This window comes from Budorcas taxicolor, chromosome 15 (genome assembly GCF_023091745.1).
Source record: "Budorcas taxicolor isolate Tak-1 chromosome 15, Takin1.1, whole genome shotgun sequence".
In the NCBI taxonomy this organism is placed as follows: Eukaryota; Metazoa; Chordata; class Mammalia; order Artiodactyla; family Bovidae; genus Budorcas; species Budorcas taxicolor.
Genome location: NC_068924.1, coordinates 53,618,071 through 53,635,831, shown reverse-complemented (window position 1 = coordinate 53,635,831; position 17,761 = coordinate 53,618,071). Strand labels below are relative to the sequence as shown.

The 17,761-nt window shown below is 38.8% G+C and overlaps 1 protein-coding gene across 2 annotated transcripts in view; it reads right to left on the bottom strand.

The window, feature by feature from the left end:
• Positions 1–17,761, bottom strand: part of UVRAG (UV radiation resistance associated) — a 324,277-nt gene that overhangs the window by 24,183 nt on the left and 282,333 nt on the right. For both annotated transcript variants that reach the window (XM_052652384.1, XM_052652385.1), the window contains exon 14: positions 4,730–4,821. In XM_052652384.1, the coding sequence (XP_052508344.1) occupies positions 4,730–4,821 (92 nt within the window). The remainder of the gene's footprint in view (positions 1–4,729; positions 4,822–17,761) is intronic.

Genomic DNA, 17,761 nt, shown 5'->3' with positions numbered 1-17,761 from the left:
CTCAAAAGAATCTAAGATAAACTATTACAATTAATGTTTAGTAAGCTTGCTGGATACAGTCTCCAAAATACAAAATCAGTGGTGTTCCTTTATACTAGCCACAAAGAAGTTGGATGCTATAATAAAAAATTTATAACAGCAACCAAAATGGTAAGCTACCAAGGACTGAGTATATAATAAAAGATGTGTAAGGCCTTTATGAAGAAAGCTTCAACACTTTGCTGAGGTCTGTTTAAAAAAAAACAAAACATATAAAGAGATACCATGTTCACAGAAAGACTCAGTATCATAAAGCTGTCACATCACTCAAATACAATTCATAAATCAAGAAAAGCCAAAAGATTTGAAGAAGGACCGTAAGTAGGAGCCTCACCAGACCAGATATCAAGTAAGTTGGGGAAATCTTCCTTTCCCCTTGCTTTGAAGGGATATGATTTAAGAGTAACACTCTTGGCCTCTCTCCATCCTCCCACTTGCTTGCTCTTAGGGGAAGAGGGCCTTTTCTGATTGGTGACTTTAGAGGGAAAGATAAAACCTGGGTATTCCTGGCTTAGCCCCATCTGGGTTTCTGCAGGAGTCACCGGACAGTATAGTTAAGGGCTGGTTGCTGGCGGGGAAGCGTGGGGCTCTCCAGTTCACATCCTGATTGCGAGAGTAGGTTTAATTTTGAGTGATGTCTTTGCAAGCACTTTTATAATAGATCTAAAGCTGCATTTTCCAAGTGGCTTTATCAGTAATAAAACTGACGTTTTGATTTCTGTTAGTCTGTCTCCTATCTCCTCTCTCAAGTGGTTCCAAACGTTAGGAGGAAGAGAGATGCTCAAACCTCAGTAAGACTTACAGAAATTATACCTTATATTAATTAAAAATATGCTACTAGCCTATAGATAGACTATAAACAATGAAATAGAATAAGGAGCCTGGAAACAGATCCATGTGTAAGTTAATTTGATATATGAAACAGACTGATTATCAACAGTGGATAAAAGGTAAAGATTCTTCAATAAATGATACTGAGACAATCTGCCGAGTGTACTGAGCAAGATTTATTTTAGTTGGTTGATCAGGTGGTGCAGTGAGGTGTCTCTCTTTTTGATTATTTTAATTTACCATTTGTGTTATAAAACCTTTCATGATTTATGTACCTTGTTTCCAACCAGATCATAAATCCCTTGAAGGTAGGGCTTGAGCCTCATACTTACCGTTACCTCCGAGCACCTATCATGGACTGAGCACTGACAGTGTTAAACACGTGCTTGCTAGCTCACTTTTAAAGTAACAGTGGGATTTCCCAGTGGTCCAGGGGTTAAGACTCTGTGCTCCCAATGCAGGGGGTACAGGTTTGGTCCCTGGTTGGGGAACTGAGCTTCCACACGCCACATGGTGTGGCGAAAAAAATTAAAAAGTAACAGTAATAATAATGAGGATACAATAATTATTTGTTTACATTAAAACTTAGTTCCTAGCCTTCATTCCTCAGGGTATACAGGTCTATGTCAACACTAACTTTTTATGATGATTTTGATATTCTGAGTAGAATTCTTTAAACAATTGTGTATTTGCTTAACAGGAGTCTTGTCTAAAGTCAGACATCCATATTTTTGAAGATCATGAGACAAAAATAAAAAACCAAAGTGACGGTAAATCACAGATGTCACTTTATTATCCTCAAGGCCTATCCTGATGGCACAGAAGGAAATGAAACTATTCTTGTACTTTCCTCCTCACAAATTATTTTCCACCTACCATCTCATTTCATCCTCACCACAAACCAGTGAGATAAGCAGGGATTACAGAAGAGGAAATTACATTTTAGAGAGGTAGGAGTTTAAATTTAGACAGCCAATCAGAAAATTAAAGTGACAAGGTTACACGGATAACGTATTTACCTGAGGTTTTTAAAAACAGGTCATGACATTGTACAGGAGGCAGGGATCAAGACCATTCCCAAGAAAAAGAAATACAAAAAGGCAAAATGGTTGTCTAAGGAGGCCTTACAAAGAGCTGTGAATAGAAGAGAAGCGAAAGGCAAAGGAGAATAGGAAAGATATACCCATTTGAATGCAGAGTTCCAAAGAATAACAAGGAGAGGTAAGAAAGTCTTCCTAAGTGATCAATGCAAAGAAAGAGAGGAAAACAACAGAATGGGAAAGACTAGAGATCTCTACAAGAAAATTAGAGGTACTAAGGGAACATTTCATGCAAAGATGGGCTCGATAAAGGACAGAAATGGTATGGACCTAAGAGAAGCAGAAGAAATTAAGAAGAGGTGGCAAGAATACACAGAAGAACTATACAAAAAAGATATTCACAGCTCAGATAATCACAGTGGTGTGATCACCAAGCTAGAGCCAGATACCCTGGAATGAGAAGTCAAGCGGGCCTTAGGGAGCATGACTACGAACACAGCTAGTGGAGGTGATGGAATTCCAGTTGAGCTATTTCAAATCCTGAAAGATGATGCTGTGAAAGTGCTGCACTCAATATGCCAGCAATTTGGAAAACTCAGCAGTGGCCACAGGACTGGAAAAGGTCAGTTTTCATTCCAATCCCAAAGAAAGGCAATGTCAAAAAATGCTCAAACTACCACACAATTGCATTCATCTCACACGCTAGCAAAGTAACATTCAAAATTCTCCAAGCCAGACTTCAACAGTATGTGAACTGTGAACTTCCAGATGTTCAAGCTGGTTTTCGAAAAGGCAGAGGAACCAGAGATCAAATTGCCCACATCCGCTGGATCACCAGAAAATCAAGAAGAGTTCCAAAAAAGAGAAATTTACTTCTGCTTTATTGACTGTGCCAAAGCCTTTGACTGTGTGGATCATAATAAACTGTGGAAAATTCTGAAAGAGACGGAAATACCAGACTACCTGACCTGCCTCTTGAGAAATCTGTATGCACGTCAGGAAGCAACAGTTAGAACTGGACACGAAACAACAGACTGGTTCCCAATTGAGAAAGGACTATGTCAAGCCTATATATTGTCACCCTGCTTATGTAACTTATATGCAGAGTACATCATGAGAAACGCTGGGCTGGAGGAAGCACAAGCTGGAATCAAGATTGCCAGGAGAAATATCAATAACCTCAGATATGCAGATGACACCACCCTATGGCAGAAAGCAAAGAAGAACTAAACAGTCTCTTGATGAAAGTGAAAGAGAAGAGTGAAAAAGTTGGCTTAAAACTCAACATTCAGAAAACTAAGGTCATGGCATCTGGTCCCATCAATTCATGGCAAGTAGATGGGGACATAGTAGAAACAGTGACAGACTTTTATTTTTCTAGGCTCCAAAATCACTGCAGATGGTGACTGCAGCCATGAAATTAAAAGACTCTTGCTCCTTGGAAGAAAAGTTATGACCAACTTAGAAAGCATATTAAAAAGCAGAGACATTACTTTGCTGACAAAGGTCCATCTAGTCAAAGCTATGGTTTTCCCAGGAGTCATGAATGGATGTGAAAGAAAGCTGAGCGCTGAAGAATTGATGCTTTCGAACTGTGGTGTTGGAGAAGACTCCTGAGAGTCCCTTGGATGGCAAGGAGATCCAACCAGTCCATTCTGAAGGAGATCAGTCCTGAATATTCTTTGGAAGGATTCATGTTGAAGCTAAAACTCCAGTACTTTGGCCACCGGATGCGAAGAGCTGACTCATTTGAAAAGACCCTGATGCTGGAAGGGATTGAGGGCAGGAGGAGAAGGGGACAACAGAGGATGAGATGGTTGGATGGCATTACTGACTCAATGGACAGGAGTTTGAGTAGACTCCAGGAGTTGGTGATGGACAGGGAGGCGTGGCGTGCTGCAGTCCATGGGGTTGCAAAGAGTTGGACATGAGTGAGCAACTGAACTGAACACTGTGATAAATGTTGAACAATTTGGCATGAATGATGGAATCTCTAAACTTAAAACAACAACGAAAGTCACATAGCAAATGAGAAAAAGATCTGGGACTCAGAACCCACGGCTCCTTAGAATAAACCATGCTGTTCTCAGCTGTCTAACTCTAAAGGCCTGATCTGAATGCACATAATTTTGTAAGTTATTGCCTATCATCCAAGGGCTCGAATTACTAAATGACTAGAGCCAACAGCTTCCCTTTTATTCAAGTCAAGTTAATTATCTAATGTCTTCTTTGCATCAGATGGTCCCTTTCCCCTTGTCTTTTGAAGAGGGTCATGTCCATCCTGACAAAGCATTTAGGCAGCAGCTTGCCCTTATGGTTACAACAGGCACTGACATCACATGTGAGAAACATTCCAGTACGTCTGTTCCTCCTGGTCTCAGACTACATCCTGACAGCCTGACCTATTCCTTGTGTGCTTTCTTCCCTTTATTCTCAACCACTTATCCTGATTTTTTTTTTTTAACTGTCCTTTGCTTGTTCTTTGGAAAAGTCCTGGGGGTTCCATGTCCTCTGTTTACAAATCACATGGCTGTCCTCCAGTCTCTGCCTCAACCATGCATTCAAGAATTCCTCACCCAGCCAACCTTCCCATGTCTAAACAATACTTCCTTGAACCCACCCTCCTCCCATGGGTGCTTCACCCTCTTAACCAGACTGGAGCTTAGAATTATACAGGTATGATGGCTGCTTTTTCTTTTCTTCAGGTATCTCATTATAGAAGAAAACCCAGAAGGCAGGTGTGGAGCAGAAGTCAGGCAAGTTCCTCCAGATCACTATCCACCTAGCAGTTTCTGGGTATGGCAGAGAAAGGTACTTACCACCTGACCATTAGTCCATGCTCCATGAAGTTTTTCAGGTTAGGAAGGGTTTGCCTCAAGTCTGGAGTCCCTAGTCCATGTTGATATCTTAGCTGCAAAGATGGAAAGACAGAATTAAATTCTGGCAGACACTAGGCAATGCTTCCCAAACATGACCCACTAAAGACTTAGTCGTCCCCCTCCCTACTGCTTTAAACTCTAATGAGGAAATGTGACTGTATGAACCCAACACCATCCCAACCACACTTTCTGGATGGTGTTTAAAGGTAGTCTGCTCACTTCCTGCTCCCTTGCCTCCTAAAGTGAGAGAAGACTAAGAATGACCAACTATATGGAATCAGGATTATTTTCAAGACCCCTGTAGAGTTTGCTAACATCAACCCCAGGGACGTATACCATAAAACCAGTATTTCACTTTAAGTACTGAAGGCTGGGATTATACACTGAGCACATTCAGCCCTTCTTTCACTGACTTGACCCTCTGCAGAATCAAGAATAAGGTTTATGTTGTATGTGTCTCTGATGCCCAAGTATCTGACACAGTGCTAGTGATCATTTCACGCTTATTAAACAAAGAGCAAGTCATTTTTGACTGAGGCTGTGCTTTATGTTATTTCTCTTGTGTTTCTAGCTTTCCTTTTTCTCTAGGACCAGAGAACAGAGTTGCTATGGCCTGTGGCTAAGATCTGCTCTTAGTTTTACTTATTTCTGCCAGAGGCTGATTTTCTACAATTCAGTGCCCTTCTAAGTGTCTTGGGTAACCTACTAAATGGTTCTCATCTGTCTGTTCCTGCCTCCTCTCACTTTGTCTCTAAGACTATTTGCTTCCTCACTAAGCATAATAAAGATCTGAGGTTAAGTATAATGTGCATATTCAGACACACATGATGTCAAATACACAGTAAGTGTACAACACAGCCCTGTAGAAATGTATTTTTCAAATGACATAATATATATGAAGAAAGGACTTTGTAAACTGCATACTGATGTACATATATGAAGGGTCATCTGCCTCAAAGTTTTGCTTTTCCAGCACCTAATTTAAAAGTGGCTAAGTTAAACTTTAAATATTTTCCTCTTAAAAAAAAAATAAAACTACTATCAACAAAAAATCAGAGTAAGTTTTCTTTTGTTTGTATCTAGTACTCAATTGACTTTTCACTTAAGTGGGAGTGAGTGACATTTAACAAAGAGTTCACTCTCACTACACTGAACTTTCAAAGAAAACCCCCAAACCTAATCAGGTCTCTTTAATGGTCGGAACATACACATAAAATAAGGAGGAAGAAACATAGAATGTTAAAGCTAAAAGATATCTTGTTAGCCCTTTTCTTGTGCAGATGGGAAAACTGAAGCCCAGAAAGAGGAAGGAATCTCTCCAGAGCCACACGTTTCAATGGCAAAGATATTATTAGTCACAGCCGCCTTTACGAAATCATGCTACTCAACCAGCTACCCCAAAGTCTGAGAGGAAAATTGGTTAGAAAAAAACAAAACCCCAAACCTTGAGAAGACCAAGGGAAAATATTCTTTTCCTTTTCCAAACCTAGCTTGGTGACCTGAATCACCTCCTGAGATTTGCTGACCTTGAATTATAAGATCTCCTCCATATTATATGACATCATTTCTTATATTAATATAAAAGCATTTTTTCCATTCACTGATAAAAGCAAAATGGCTGACATCCCAATATGACATTCCTGAATTCATTGTTTCAATAAAAAAGTGAAATTGTTTACACATGGCATGGAAATTTCACCTGTGATTCATACTGAAAAATATTAAATATCAAAAAAGTAAAACCACCCCACACTAAAATAACACTAAGCTATGTGTCCCTGAGCCAGTATGTAGTCAACTGCCTGCCCCAGGCTTAACAATGGAAGGTGGGTGTTGAATTCTTTTCAGAGACCACAATGAAAATTTCTCTCCAAGTCTGATTTTGACTAAAAAAGGAAAATGTGGGAATTTCAAGCCTCCACCCAAATCTTAACTCCTCATTTGCTGCCAAGCATTATTTTTATCATAGAATCTTGGGATATCATAGCTTTAAAAAGACTATGGAGATCTTGTCCATCCTCCATTTTTTCATAAGTGAAGAAACTAAGACTCAATAGGACAAGTGTCCTGGCCAAGGTCTCAGAGCTGATAAGGGACAAAGCCAAGGCTAGACTCTCAGTAACAACTCTGAATCCTTTGTCATGTCACCCTTTCAGTCTTCAACATATAGAACTAAAATAGAAATTCCCACATAGTACATATATGTTGTTCAGTCGCCAAGTCATGTCTGTCTCTTTGCAACCCCATGAACTGTAGCATGCCAGGCTTCCCTGTCCTTCTCTTTCTCCCCAAGCTTGCTCAAACTCATGTTCATTGAGTCAGTGATGGCATCCAACCATTTCATCCTCTGTCACCCCCTTCTCTTGCCCTCAATCTTTCCCAGCATCAAGGTCTCTTCCAGTGAGTTGGCTCTTCTCAGCAGGTGGCCAAAGTCTGTGTGTGTGTGTATGTGTGTGTGTATGTGTATGTAAAAAATTTAAAGTACATATAATGTTTTAAGCCTAAACTACTAAAAGGCTTATAATGAAAAAGCAACAGTTCTTTGCTCTTCAGTAGTGACCACTTTTAGTTGTTTTTTTCTTTACCTTCATATTTCTAAACACACTTATACTAATATTTCTTATTCTATCCCTCTCATTTAGACATCATCTACTATGTTCCTGTTATGCAAAATGAGAATTTAGCCCTTTTATTACTCTTTTCTTAATACATTTTATCTCCTTACCGATAATTACCTACTTTTTATTAAAGAATATGAGGATTTAACTGTCCACTCTCTCAAAAACACTTTTCCTCATTCTCTTAAGATATTTAATTATTTTGGAATGTAACATTTTTTTGTTAAATCAATATTTAGTGTTTACCTTACACCTACAAAAATACTGTTCACTGCTAAGCCATATAATATACTATTCCTTTTTTGCCTTATGTTTGTTTTTCCTGAAATGATAATTGCCATTTATCTCACTTGTTGAGTACCCATGTACCTATCACTAGATCCTCCCCCAATTAGGACAAAACCTTAAATCCTTCCAGTCTGGTTAATAAAGACATCATATAACAACCTATCAGCCCATACCGCATCCCCTGGAGATTATTTCCTACAGTACCTTCTGTCTGCTCCAATCTGAATAGTTTGTTCTCTAAGCTGGTTCTCTTATTACCTATTTAGAACTTTCTTTCACCATCACCCTAGTAATTCTGTTTACAGTCACCCCTCTATATCCCAAAGGGACTGGCTCCAGGAGTCCCTGCAGATACCAAACACTGTAGATGTTCAAGTCCCTCATCTAAAATGGTGTATATGTATAGTGAACATTCAACCCTCCATATCCCATACCCAGGTTTTATGTCAGTGGATACAGAGGGCTGACTGTAATTGTGTTGAGGCTGCTGTTTCCTAGATCTCATCACTTGTTCCTTGATTTACTGCCTCATTTTGGTGGACCATATTCTATAATAGAGAATATATATATTCTCTAGAATATAATAACCTAGTCAGCATATTAAAAAGCAGAGACATTACTCTGCCGACAAAGGTCCGTTTAGTCAAAGCTATGGTTTTTCCAGTAGTCATGCATGGATGCAAGAGTTGGACTGTAAAGAAAGCTGAGTGTGAAGAATTGATGTTTTTGAACTGTGGTGTTGGAGAAGACTCTTGAGAGTCCCCAGGACTCATCTGAAAAGACCCTGATGCTGGGAAACATTGAGGGCAGGAGGAGAAGGGGATAACAGAGGATGAGATGGTTGGATGGCATCACTGACTCAATGGACATGTGTTTGGGTGGACTCTGGGGGTTGGTGATGGACACGGAGGCCTGGTGTGCTGCGGTTCACGGGGTCGCAAAGAGTTGGACACGACTGAGTGACTGAACTGAACTGGACTGCCAGGAGATGAAACCAGTCAATCCCAAAGGAAATCAGTTCTGAATGTTCACTGGAAGGACTGATGCTGAAGCTGAAACTCCAACACTTTGGCCACCTGATGCAAAGAACTGACTCACTGGAAAATACCCTGATGCTGAGAAGGATTGCAGGCAGGAGGAGAAGGGGACAACAGAGGATGAGATAGTTGGATGGCATCACCAACTCGATGGATGTAAGTTTGAGCAAGCTCCAGGAGTTAGTGATGGACAGGGAAGCCTGATGTGCTGCAGTTCATGGGCTTGCAAACAGTAGGGCACCACTGAGCTACCAAACTAAACTGATTCTATAATGGCTTTCTGGAAAAGGGCCACATAAGAGGTATCTTTTTTAACACTTTGAATATTTAAAAACATCTTTAATTCCATTCTCGTACTTGAATGATAGTTTGCTTGGGTATAAAATTCAAGGCTGTAATGATTTTTCCTTTGGAATGTTGTTTCACTGTCATTTAATTTTGCATATAGCAATTGAGAAACCTGATAACATTCTGATTCCTGACCCATGTGTGTGAAGTGATTCTTCTCTCTTCAGGATTTTATTCTTTAATGTCAGTATTCAGAAATTTTACAATGATAAGCTTTTGTTTGGTCTTTTATCATTTACTGTTTTGGTCTGAATTTAGTGAGTCCTTTGTTCTTATTTCCTTCCAGCTTTATTGATATATAACTGACATACAATTCTGTATACGTTAAAGGTGTATAGCACAGTGACTTGACTTATATACATCATGAAATGAATACCACAGTAAGTTTAGAGAACATCCATCATTTCATATAGACACAAAATTAAAGAAAAAAAAATTTATCTTTTCCTTGTAATGGGAACTCTTAAAATTTACCCTCTTAACTTTCATATATAACATACAGCAGTGTTAATATATTAATCATGGTATACAATACATCCCTAGTAGTTATTTGTCTTATAACTGGAAGTTTGTACCTTTTGACCACTTTAATCCAATCCACTCCCACCACCACAATTCACCCCCACCTCTAGTAACCAGAAATCTGATCTCTCTTTCTATGAGTTTATTTTTGAAGTAAAACTGATCTAAACACTATGTTAGTTCCTGGTACAAAACACAGTGATTTGATTATTTCCATACATTACAAAATGATCACCACAATAAATATAGCTACCATCTGTCACTATACAGAGATATTACATTATTATTGACTATATTTTCCACACTGTACATTTCATCCCTATGGCTCATCTGTTTTGTAATTGAAAGTTTGTATCTCTTAATTACCCTCACCTGGTTCACTCATCCCCCACTTACTGACCTTCCTTTGGCAACCTGTTTGTAGCTAGGACTCTTATATCTGTTTTGTTATGCTTGTTCATTTGTTTTGTTTTTTAGATTGCATGTATTAGTGAAACATATAGCATCTGTCTTTCTCTGATTTATTCCACTTTATAGCATAATATCCTCTAGGTCTATCCATGTTGCTGCAAATGGCAAGATTTTGTTCTCTTTTATGGGTGAATAATGTTCCAGTGCATGTGTGTGCATCTTCATCCATTCAGCTACTCACGGGCACTTAGGTTGCCTCCATATCATGGATATCAGGAATAATGCAGTAATAGGGGTGTATCTGTCTTTTCAAATTAGTGGTTTTGGTTTCTTTGGAAAAATACCAACAGTGCACAAGTGTTTCCTTTTCTCCACATTCTTGTCAACACTTGTTATTTCTTGTCTTTTTCATAAGTCATTCTGACAGATGTGAGGTTGCTGTAGTTTTGATTTGCATTTTGATTAATGATGTTGAGCATCTTTTCATGTGTCCATTGATCGTCTCTGTGTGTTCTTTGGAAAAATGTCTATTCAGGTCCTCTGTCCATTTTTTAATTGGGTTGGCTGTTTTCTTGATGTTGAGTTGCCTGAGTTCTTTATATTTTGGATATTAACTCCTTTTCAGATATATCACTTACAAATATCTTCTCCCATTCAGTAGGTAGTCTTTTAATTTTGTTCATAGTTTCCTTTGCTGTGCAAAATATTTTCAGTCTGATATAGTCCCATTTGTTTACTTTGCTTTTGTTTTCCTTGCTAGTGAGTCCTTTCAATATGAAAACTCTTATCCTCTAATTTTGATTGTTTTCTATTATCATTATTGTTATTTTTATTTTCTGTCTCCTCTATCTTCATTTTCTGTTACTTTTGTTTTTTTTTTCTTTTTTTTTGTTTCTGTTTCAGCCTTAAAAAAATTATTTTTTTAATGTTTAGCTTTCTTTAATGTCTGGTAATCTTTGGTTGTTAATTCGTCTTTATGAATGAAACTTTAAAGTGCTGATCAGATAGTCTGTATATTGGCAGGACTTGCTGAGGACTGGAGGATGCACCCCTAAGTTCATTGCTGCATTATTCACAATAGCCACAATATGGAAACAAGCTAGTGCCTATCAGTAGATAAATGGATAAAAAAGAGGTGGGGTACACATACACATGCACACATATACACTGGAATATTACTGAGCCATAAGAGAGAACAAAATCCTGCTATTTGCAACAATACGGGTAGACCTAGAGGGTACTATGCTAAGTGAAATAAGTTACTCTGGAGTTCTATGGCTTGAACTACATTGCTTCTTGAAGGCTTTAGGTTTTGGTTTCCCCCATTCTGCCTACTCACAGTTTATCATTTATCTGCTTGTGATTTTCTAAAATGCTGTCGACTCTACTACCTGCTCTTGTCTCTTCTGTCCTCTTCATCTTTGTGTGCTTACAATTTTAAATTATTCTGTCTTTATTAGTAGCATTTCATTAGGGCCTGACATAAATGAGTATACTTAATTTGTTTACCATGAAGTTCCCTATGTATATGATAGTTTTCCATTATTGGCTATTGGAACTCACCTCTCTGAGATTCGCTTTCCTGTCACCACGTATCCCTCTAGGCATCCTCCCTCTGTCTATTCTATCCACTCTGAAAGAGCCAACACCAGTTCTATTTCCTGTAGGAAGCTCTCTGATTATGCCAAGGTAAGGGGGCATTTTACCCCTCTGCCAAATCCCTTCCTACACCACCTTTCCATCTGCTGTCTTTGGAAAGCCTAAACTAAATGAATATATACTTAATACATATTTGTTAATAAGTTAAAATTAATGCTGTATGGGAGGAAATGAGAGGCATCATGACATACTGGGATGAGCTTAGATACAGAAGATCTGGGTTTGAATACCAGTGCTGTCACTTACTAGTTGTTTGACCTCAGATTTGTCACTTCTTGTACATGGGGATGTTATCTGCCCTGCAGAGCTACTGTTAAGTGTAAATACAATACAGTATGTAGGGTACCCAAAATAATAGCTGATACATAGTAAATGGTCAATAAACTGTACCTAATATCATTATGCTACATATATACTCTGTCTATATATTATCACAGCATCTGCTGCTAAGCTAGGCATAAGATAGGTGCTCAAAATCAGCTTATCACTTAATTAGGATGAGAGTCAGGAAAGGAGAACAGAGCTCAAATCAAAGGAAAAAATCTTAAGTACATAGTTCACTTTTTTAAAAACAAATTTTTACTAGTTTACTAAGTTCCTCACTACAAGCACTCCAGAAAGGCAACGATAAATACATACACATATTAATATCTTTAAAATAACTGCACAGTGAAGCGGGAAGTTTGACACATGATGTGGGTGGTCAGTAGACCTGGGTGACAGACACAGTTCTGCTCTATGGCCATGAGCAAGTCCCTTCCCGGCTAGGGCTACTCAAATAATTGTCAAACTACCTTTTTTGGTAGCCATGGAATCCTTTATTCACATGAAATATTATATAGAAGCCCAAGTGTAAAACAAATAGAGGACATTGTAGGCAATTGTGGACGAGTAGAGTTAGAACCAAAGAGGCATTCCCATCTGGAGTTTAAACCCCACTGGACTAGATCATCTCCAAGAGACCTCAAGGTTTGGACTCCACTTTAAAACGCTCTAAAAATTATAGGTTTGAACCATGCATCTATACGTTTAAAGTATGGCTAGGGTGCGCCTTCACAAGGTGAATGCTGAAGGACACTGATCCACTCAGCCCCGTTTCTGGTTCTGCTCACTTCTGATGTGTCAGAAGTCAAAGCTGGGTAAGAGGGTGTCAAACCGTCATGTGTTCACTGAGGCATAAGTCTGATGGAAGAACCTACAAAAGACACACTTCTGGACACCTTAAGGGAAGTGTCTAAAAATGGAGGGAGTACAATGGGGTCCCGCCTAATGTTGTACTGTATCAGGTAGAGGTGACCCACGATTAAAATGCAAATGTGAATTAAAATGTAAATACTTCAGGAGAGGAACAAATCTAAATTTTTATTTAGTGATTCTTTAACAAGTTAACTCCCTGTTAAGGTATTAGTAAAAGCAAGAAGTTAAAGAAGGAGTGAGGCCAAGGAAGAAAGACTAAGGATGCAGAAAGGAGAGAAAGGACTACAGATCAGTTCTCTGTCTTCTGACTGACCGGCTGCGCCTACAGTCTGCTTCTCACCATGTAACGTATGCAACCTCGAACACGGTATAGAACCTGTCTGTGCCTCTTCTATAAAACAGGACCAACAATGTTTGTCTCATAAAATTGTTGTAAGAGTTCAATCAGGATTTTTATATAGAATGGACACTCCTGAGGCCTGGTTTTTAGAGAGTATTCATTAAAACTATTGAGAGTCTACTGAGAAGGGATTGTTAACTAAAAAATGCCAAGTGATACTATGTACAGCATGACATCAGTCTTTGAAAAATATATCATCTATGCTTACATAAACACAGAAAAAGATTCTGAAGAATAAAGTTCAAACAGCAGTTATCCTTGAGTGCTAGGAAAATGTGGTTAATCAATTTATTTTTATACTTTTGTCTATTTTTTGTTTCTTTTATAAATATATAGTCCTTTTGTTATATTTTCTGTTCTCTAAAATACGGCATCGTAAAATAATACGGATATATAGGGCTAGTTTTCTTTCTGCTCAATTTTGTTGTGAACTTAAACTGTTCTGAAAAATAAAGGCTATTTAAAAACAACAACAAGGGCCTAGAACACTTAGCTCAAGGATTCAGATTTATCTTCCTTGACAGCACTAAGAATCTACTACAGGGTTTTAAGCAGGAAAGTGAACTAGGAGGCAGCTGTGAAAGATAGATTCAAAGACTACAGTATTCTTTTTTGTGAGAAATCTTACATGAACATTCCATCAAAACCTGCCCTTACGAACTACTATCAATAAATACCACACTTCCCTAAATGGAGCTCCCTCTGTTCTCAATTCTGATTGGGGAAGGCAGATGCCAAGAAACCCAGGCAAATAAAATGTTGCTTTGGGTCTGTCTAACTGCTTCAAATTAGTCTCTGAAATAAACACCTTTTGTAACAACTTCCTACTGCACCACCACCCAGAGTCTAAGCAGTTGTAAGTGGAATTTTGGTTTCAATTAGCTTGAATTTCAGCTTCACTCTGATTGGCTTAGGATTCCATGGGAGCTGTTAAATTTCTGCACAACTCTATGGTAGCCTAGTAGGTGAAAACTACACACAGATGACAAATTAGATGGGAAGTGAGGAGAAGCAATGTTCAGCGGTTTCCCTGGAAAAATGAACAAATACTATGGTCTACTAGCAAAAGAAAATCCTTATACTAAAACAACCAGGAGAAGGGAGCGACAGAGGATGAGATGGTTGGATGGCATCACAGACTCAATGGACATGACTTTGAGCAAAGTCCAGAAGATAGTGAAGGACAGGAAAGCCTTGTGTGCTGCAGTCCGTGGGATCGCAAAGAGTAATATGTGACTGAGCAACTAAACAATCACCACCACCACCACCAGGAAGACCTAGCTTTATGGTTACTCGAACAACAACAACAAAGAAAATCAGAGCCAGGGATACACTCAGCCCTCAGCAGACGACTACAGCCATGTCAATTCCATTAACTATCGTTTCTCTTCCTCTCCCTCACCACCTTTTTGTATAAAGATACAGTATTTTCCCAAAGCCACATGTGGGGTTCATCTCAAATCACTATACAGACAGATCAACTATGATGGTAGAGCTCTTGTAGTTGAAATTAACTAGTTCATGCAGCTTGATAAATGGTGCTCCACTGACTAGGTAAGTCTTTTGCAGCTCTAGAGATCATATTTTAAAATAAAGTGTGATTGTACTTTTGAGAAATAAATGCTGAGTTCTTGTACTCAGTAAGCATCCTCCTATTGAGCTAAGAGGCCTAATTTAATATCAAAGTGCTCAATTTTATTTTTTAAACACTCAATTTTTCCAGGCTGGGAAAGACACTGGGGGCTCAAGAATCATTCTGTCATTTAGGTTTTGGCAGGAGAAATTCAGCTTAGACAACGTACACACACACTCTCACCCTTCCAAGCCACATGCATCGACACAAGGCCACTTATTGCGTGGCTTATTAGTTCCATATGGGGCCTGAGCTAAGCTGCATGATATGTTTGATACAAACCGTCTGTTACCGTGTGGGAATGTGGATTAATACAATGCTTCAAGAAAGGTTACTAAAAGATCAATACTTTCGTGATGGGATTACAATGAATTTGACTACAAAGAGAGAGCTGGTCTACAAGAGTTGAAAAATTAAGAAATTAAAAATGCACATATGCATCAAAGACTTGACTTTAGAATTCTGGCTTCCGTAGCCAAAAGTCTCTACAGGACTAGTTATCAATATTTCATTTTTAAATATTAAGGTTTCACTGACATAAAAGGAACTAGATTAAGAGCTTAAAAAAAGGGTACCACCACGTCAAAAATAAAATCTGCCTTCCTAGAAGAAAACACAACTCTTTCAAAGATGTGGAAAAACTACTTAAAGAATATTTAATATGAGCAATAACATTGTTTCTTACAGTGAGTTATTGCAATATACACCTCTAAGGAAAAGTATAAAAACCTGATTATGGGCCACTAGTTGCAAGAACAAACTAAGTACTTTTCCATCCTTATCTATAAACCTTGCCAGTTCTTTCCCCCCAAAATAGGTATGTTATAACATAAACACTGGACACAGCTGAAGCATGCCAGTCTGAGACCTGAAAAGTCTAAAAGTCAGGTCTAAAAACTCTTAAGTCTAGTAATAGAAAAGTTTTTCTATTCATACTCCCAATCATCCTCCCAATTACCCTCAGAATCATGGGATTCATGTTGGAGCATCAGTCCACCTGACTCACTCACTGTGGAAGTTAAGTGAGAGGCTAAGTGGCCAAGCCAAGGGTGAACAGGTGGAGTCCAGGGACCAGAATCTAAGTTTGTGAGTTTAACCACAGGCTCTTTTCTTTATAGCACATGTTGTATTTATGAGGTACAGGTTATATCTGAGCCAAGCTTAGCATTATAAAATATGTCATATTAAAAACACTTCAATTAAGATGGTCCTTTGCTTCAGATTCTTCTGTTTGCCAGAAAATAACTAGGAGCACGATTAAACTGACGCAACTCTGGGGTCAACCTGGTTTGTAAGTGGGGTCTCTGTCACTGCCAGTTCTTAAGAGTTGTTGAAGAGGGTCAGTAAAGCATACTGCAAACGGACAAGCAAAGTACAACTGGACATTTGTCAAAGGCAGGTAAACCAGACCCCTGATAGTAACTGCAATCAGCTTTAATTAGTGATCATCAAAGAAAGGTTACGTTCTCTGGAGGCTGACAGCCATGTGAGTGGATGAACTCGCGTAGGATCCATTAGAGCTGACATTCATGATGTCACGTCCAGCAGGCTTCACCTTGGCTCCCTGTCCTCCTGTAAACAGTCTGGTGCACTCTGATTCACCCCAGGCTACCTTATACTGACCTTCGGCCAAATCTAGATTCCTGATTCACTTGAGAGCTAAAACTTATTCCCTAAACTGATCAAATTTAGCCATTTCTGCTTCCAGTTCACTGACTCTGATGCAATCCTGGTGTTAGGAGCTGTATCAGATCAGAGAGATCACAGCCTAACAGGGCAGAGGCAGTTTTCTAGAATGCCTTACAAATGCAATCACAGAATATTTAGTGTCTGCTGCCTGCCTTTTTTCATTTGTTTTTGAGATTCATTCATGCTGTTGCATGTATATGTTCCTTTTCATTGCTGAGTCTGAATAGTATTCCATGGTATGGATATACCACAAATTGTTTGTCTGTATGCTGGTTGATGGACACTTGGGTTGTCTCCTGTTTTGGACTATTAAGAATTAAGCTGCTATAAACATTCGGGCACAGGTTTTTGTTTTGGACTTACAGTTTTTATTTCTCTTGGACCAATACCAAGGAGTGGAAATTCTGGTTTGAATGGTAGCTGTTTATTTTCAAAATACCAAACTGTCTTCAAAAACGGCTACACAATCGTGCATTCCCACCAGCAATGTATGAGTGTTTCAGTTGCTCTGCATCATCATCAGGAATTGATGATACGTCTTATAAATTCTAGCCATTCTGGTAGTAGTGTCTCTTTATAGTTTCAATTTGCATTTCCCTAATGCCAAAGCCTTTGACTGCGTGGATCACAACAAACTGTGGAAAATTCTTCAAGAGATGGGAATATCAGACCACCTGACTTGCCTCCTGAGAAATCTGTATGCAGGTCAAGAAGCAACAGTTAGAACAGGATATGGAACAACAGACTAGTTCCAAATCAGGAAAGGAGTACATCAAGGCTATATATTGTCACTCTGCTTATTCAACTTATTGCAGAGTACATCATGCGAAATGCCGGGCTGGGTGAAGCACAAGCTGGAATCAATACAGCCGGGAGAAATATCAGTAACCTCACATATGCAGATGACACCACCCTTATGGTAGAAAGCAAAGAAGAACTAAAGAGCCTCTTGATGAAAGTGAAAGAGGAGAGTGAAAAAGTTGGCTTAAAACTCAAGATCATGGCATCTGGTCCTATCAATTCACGGCAAATAGATGGGGAAATAATGGAAACAGTGACAGACTTTATTTTTTGGGGCTCCAAAATCACTGCAGATGGTGACTGCAGCCATGAAATTAAAAGACGTTTGCTCCTTGGAAGGAAATCTATGACCAACCTAGACAGCATATT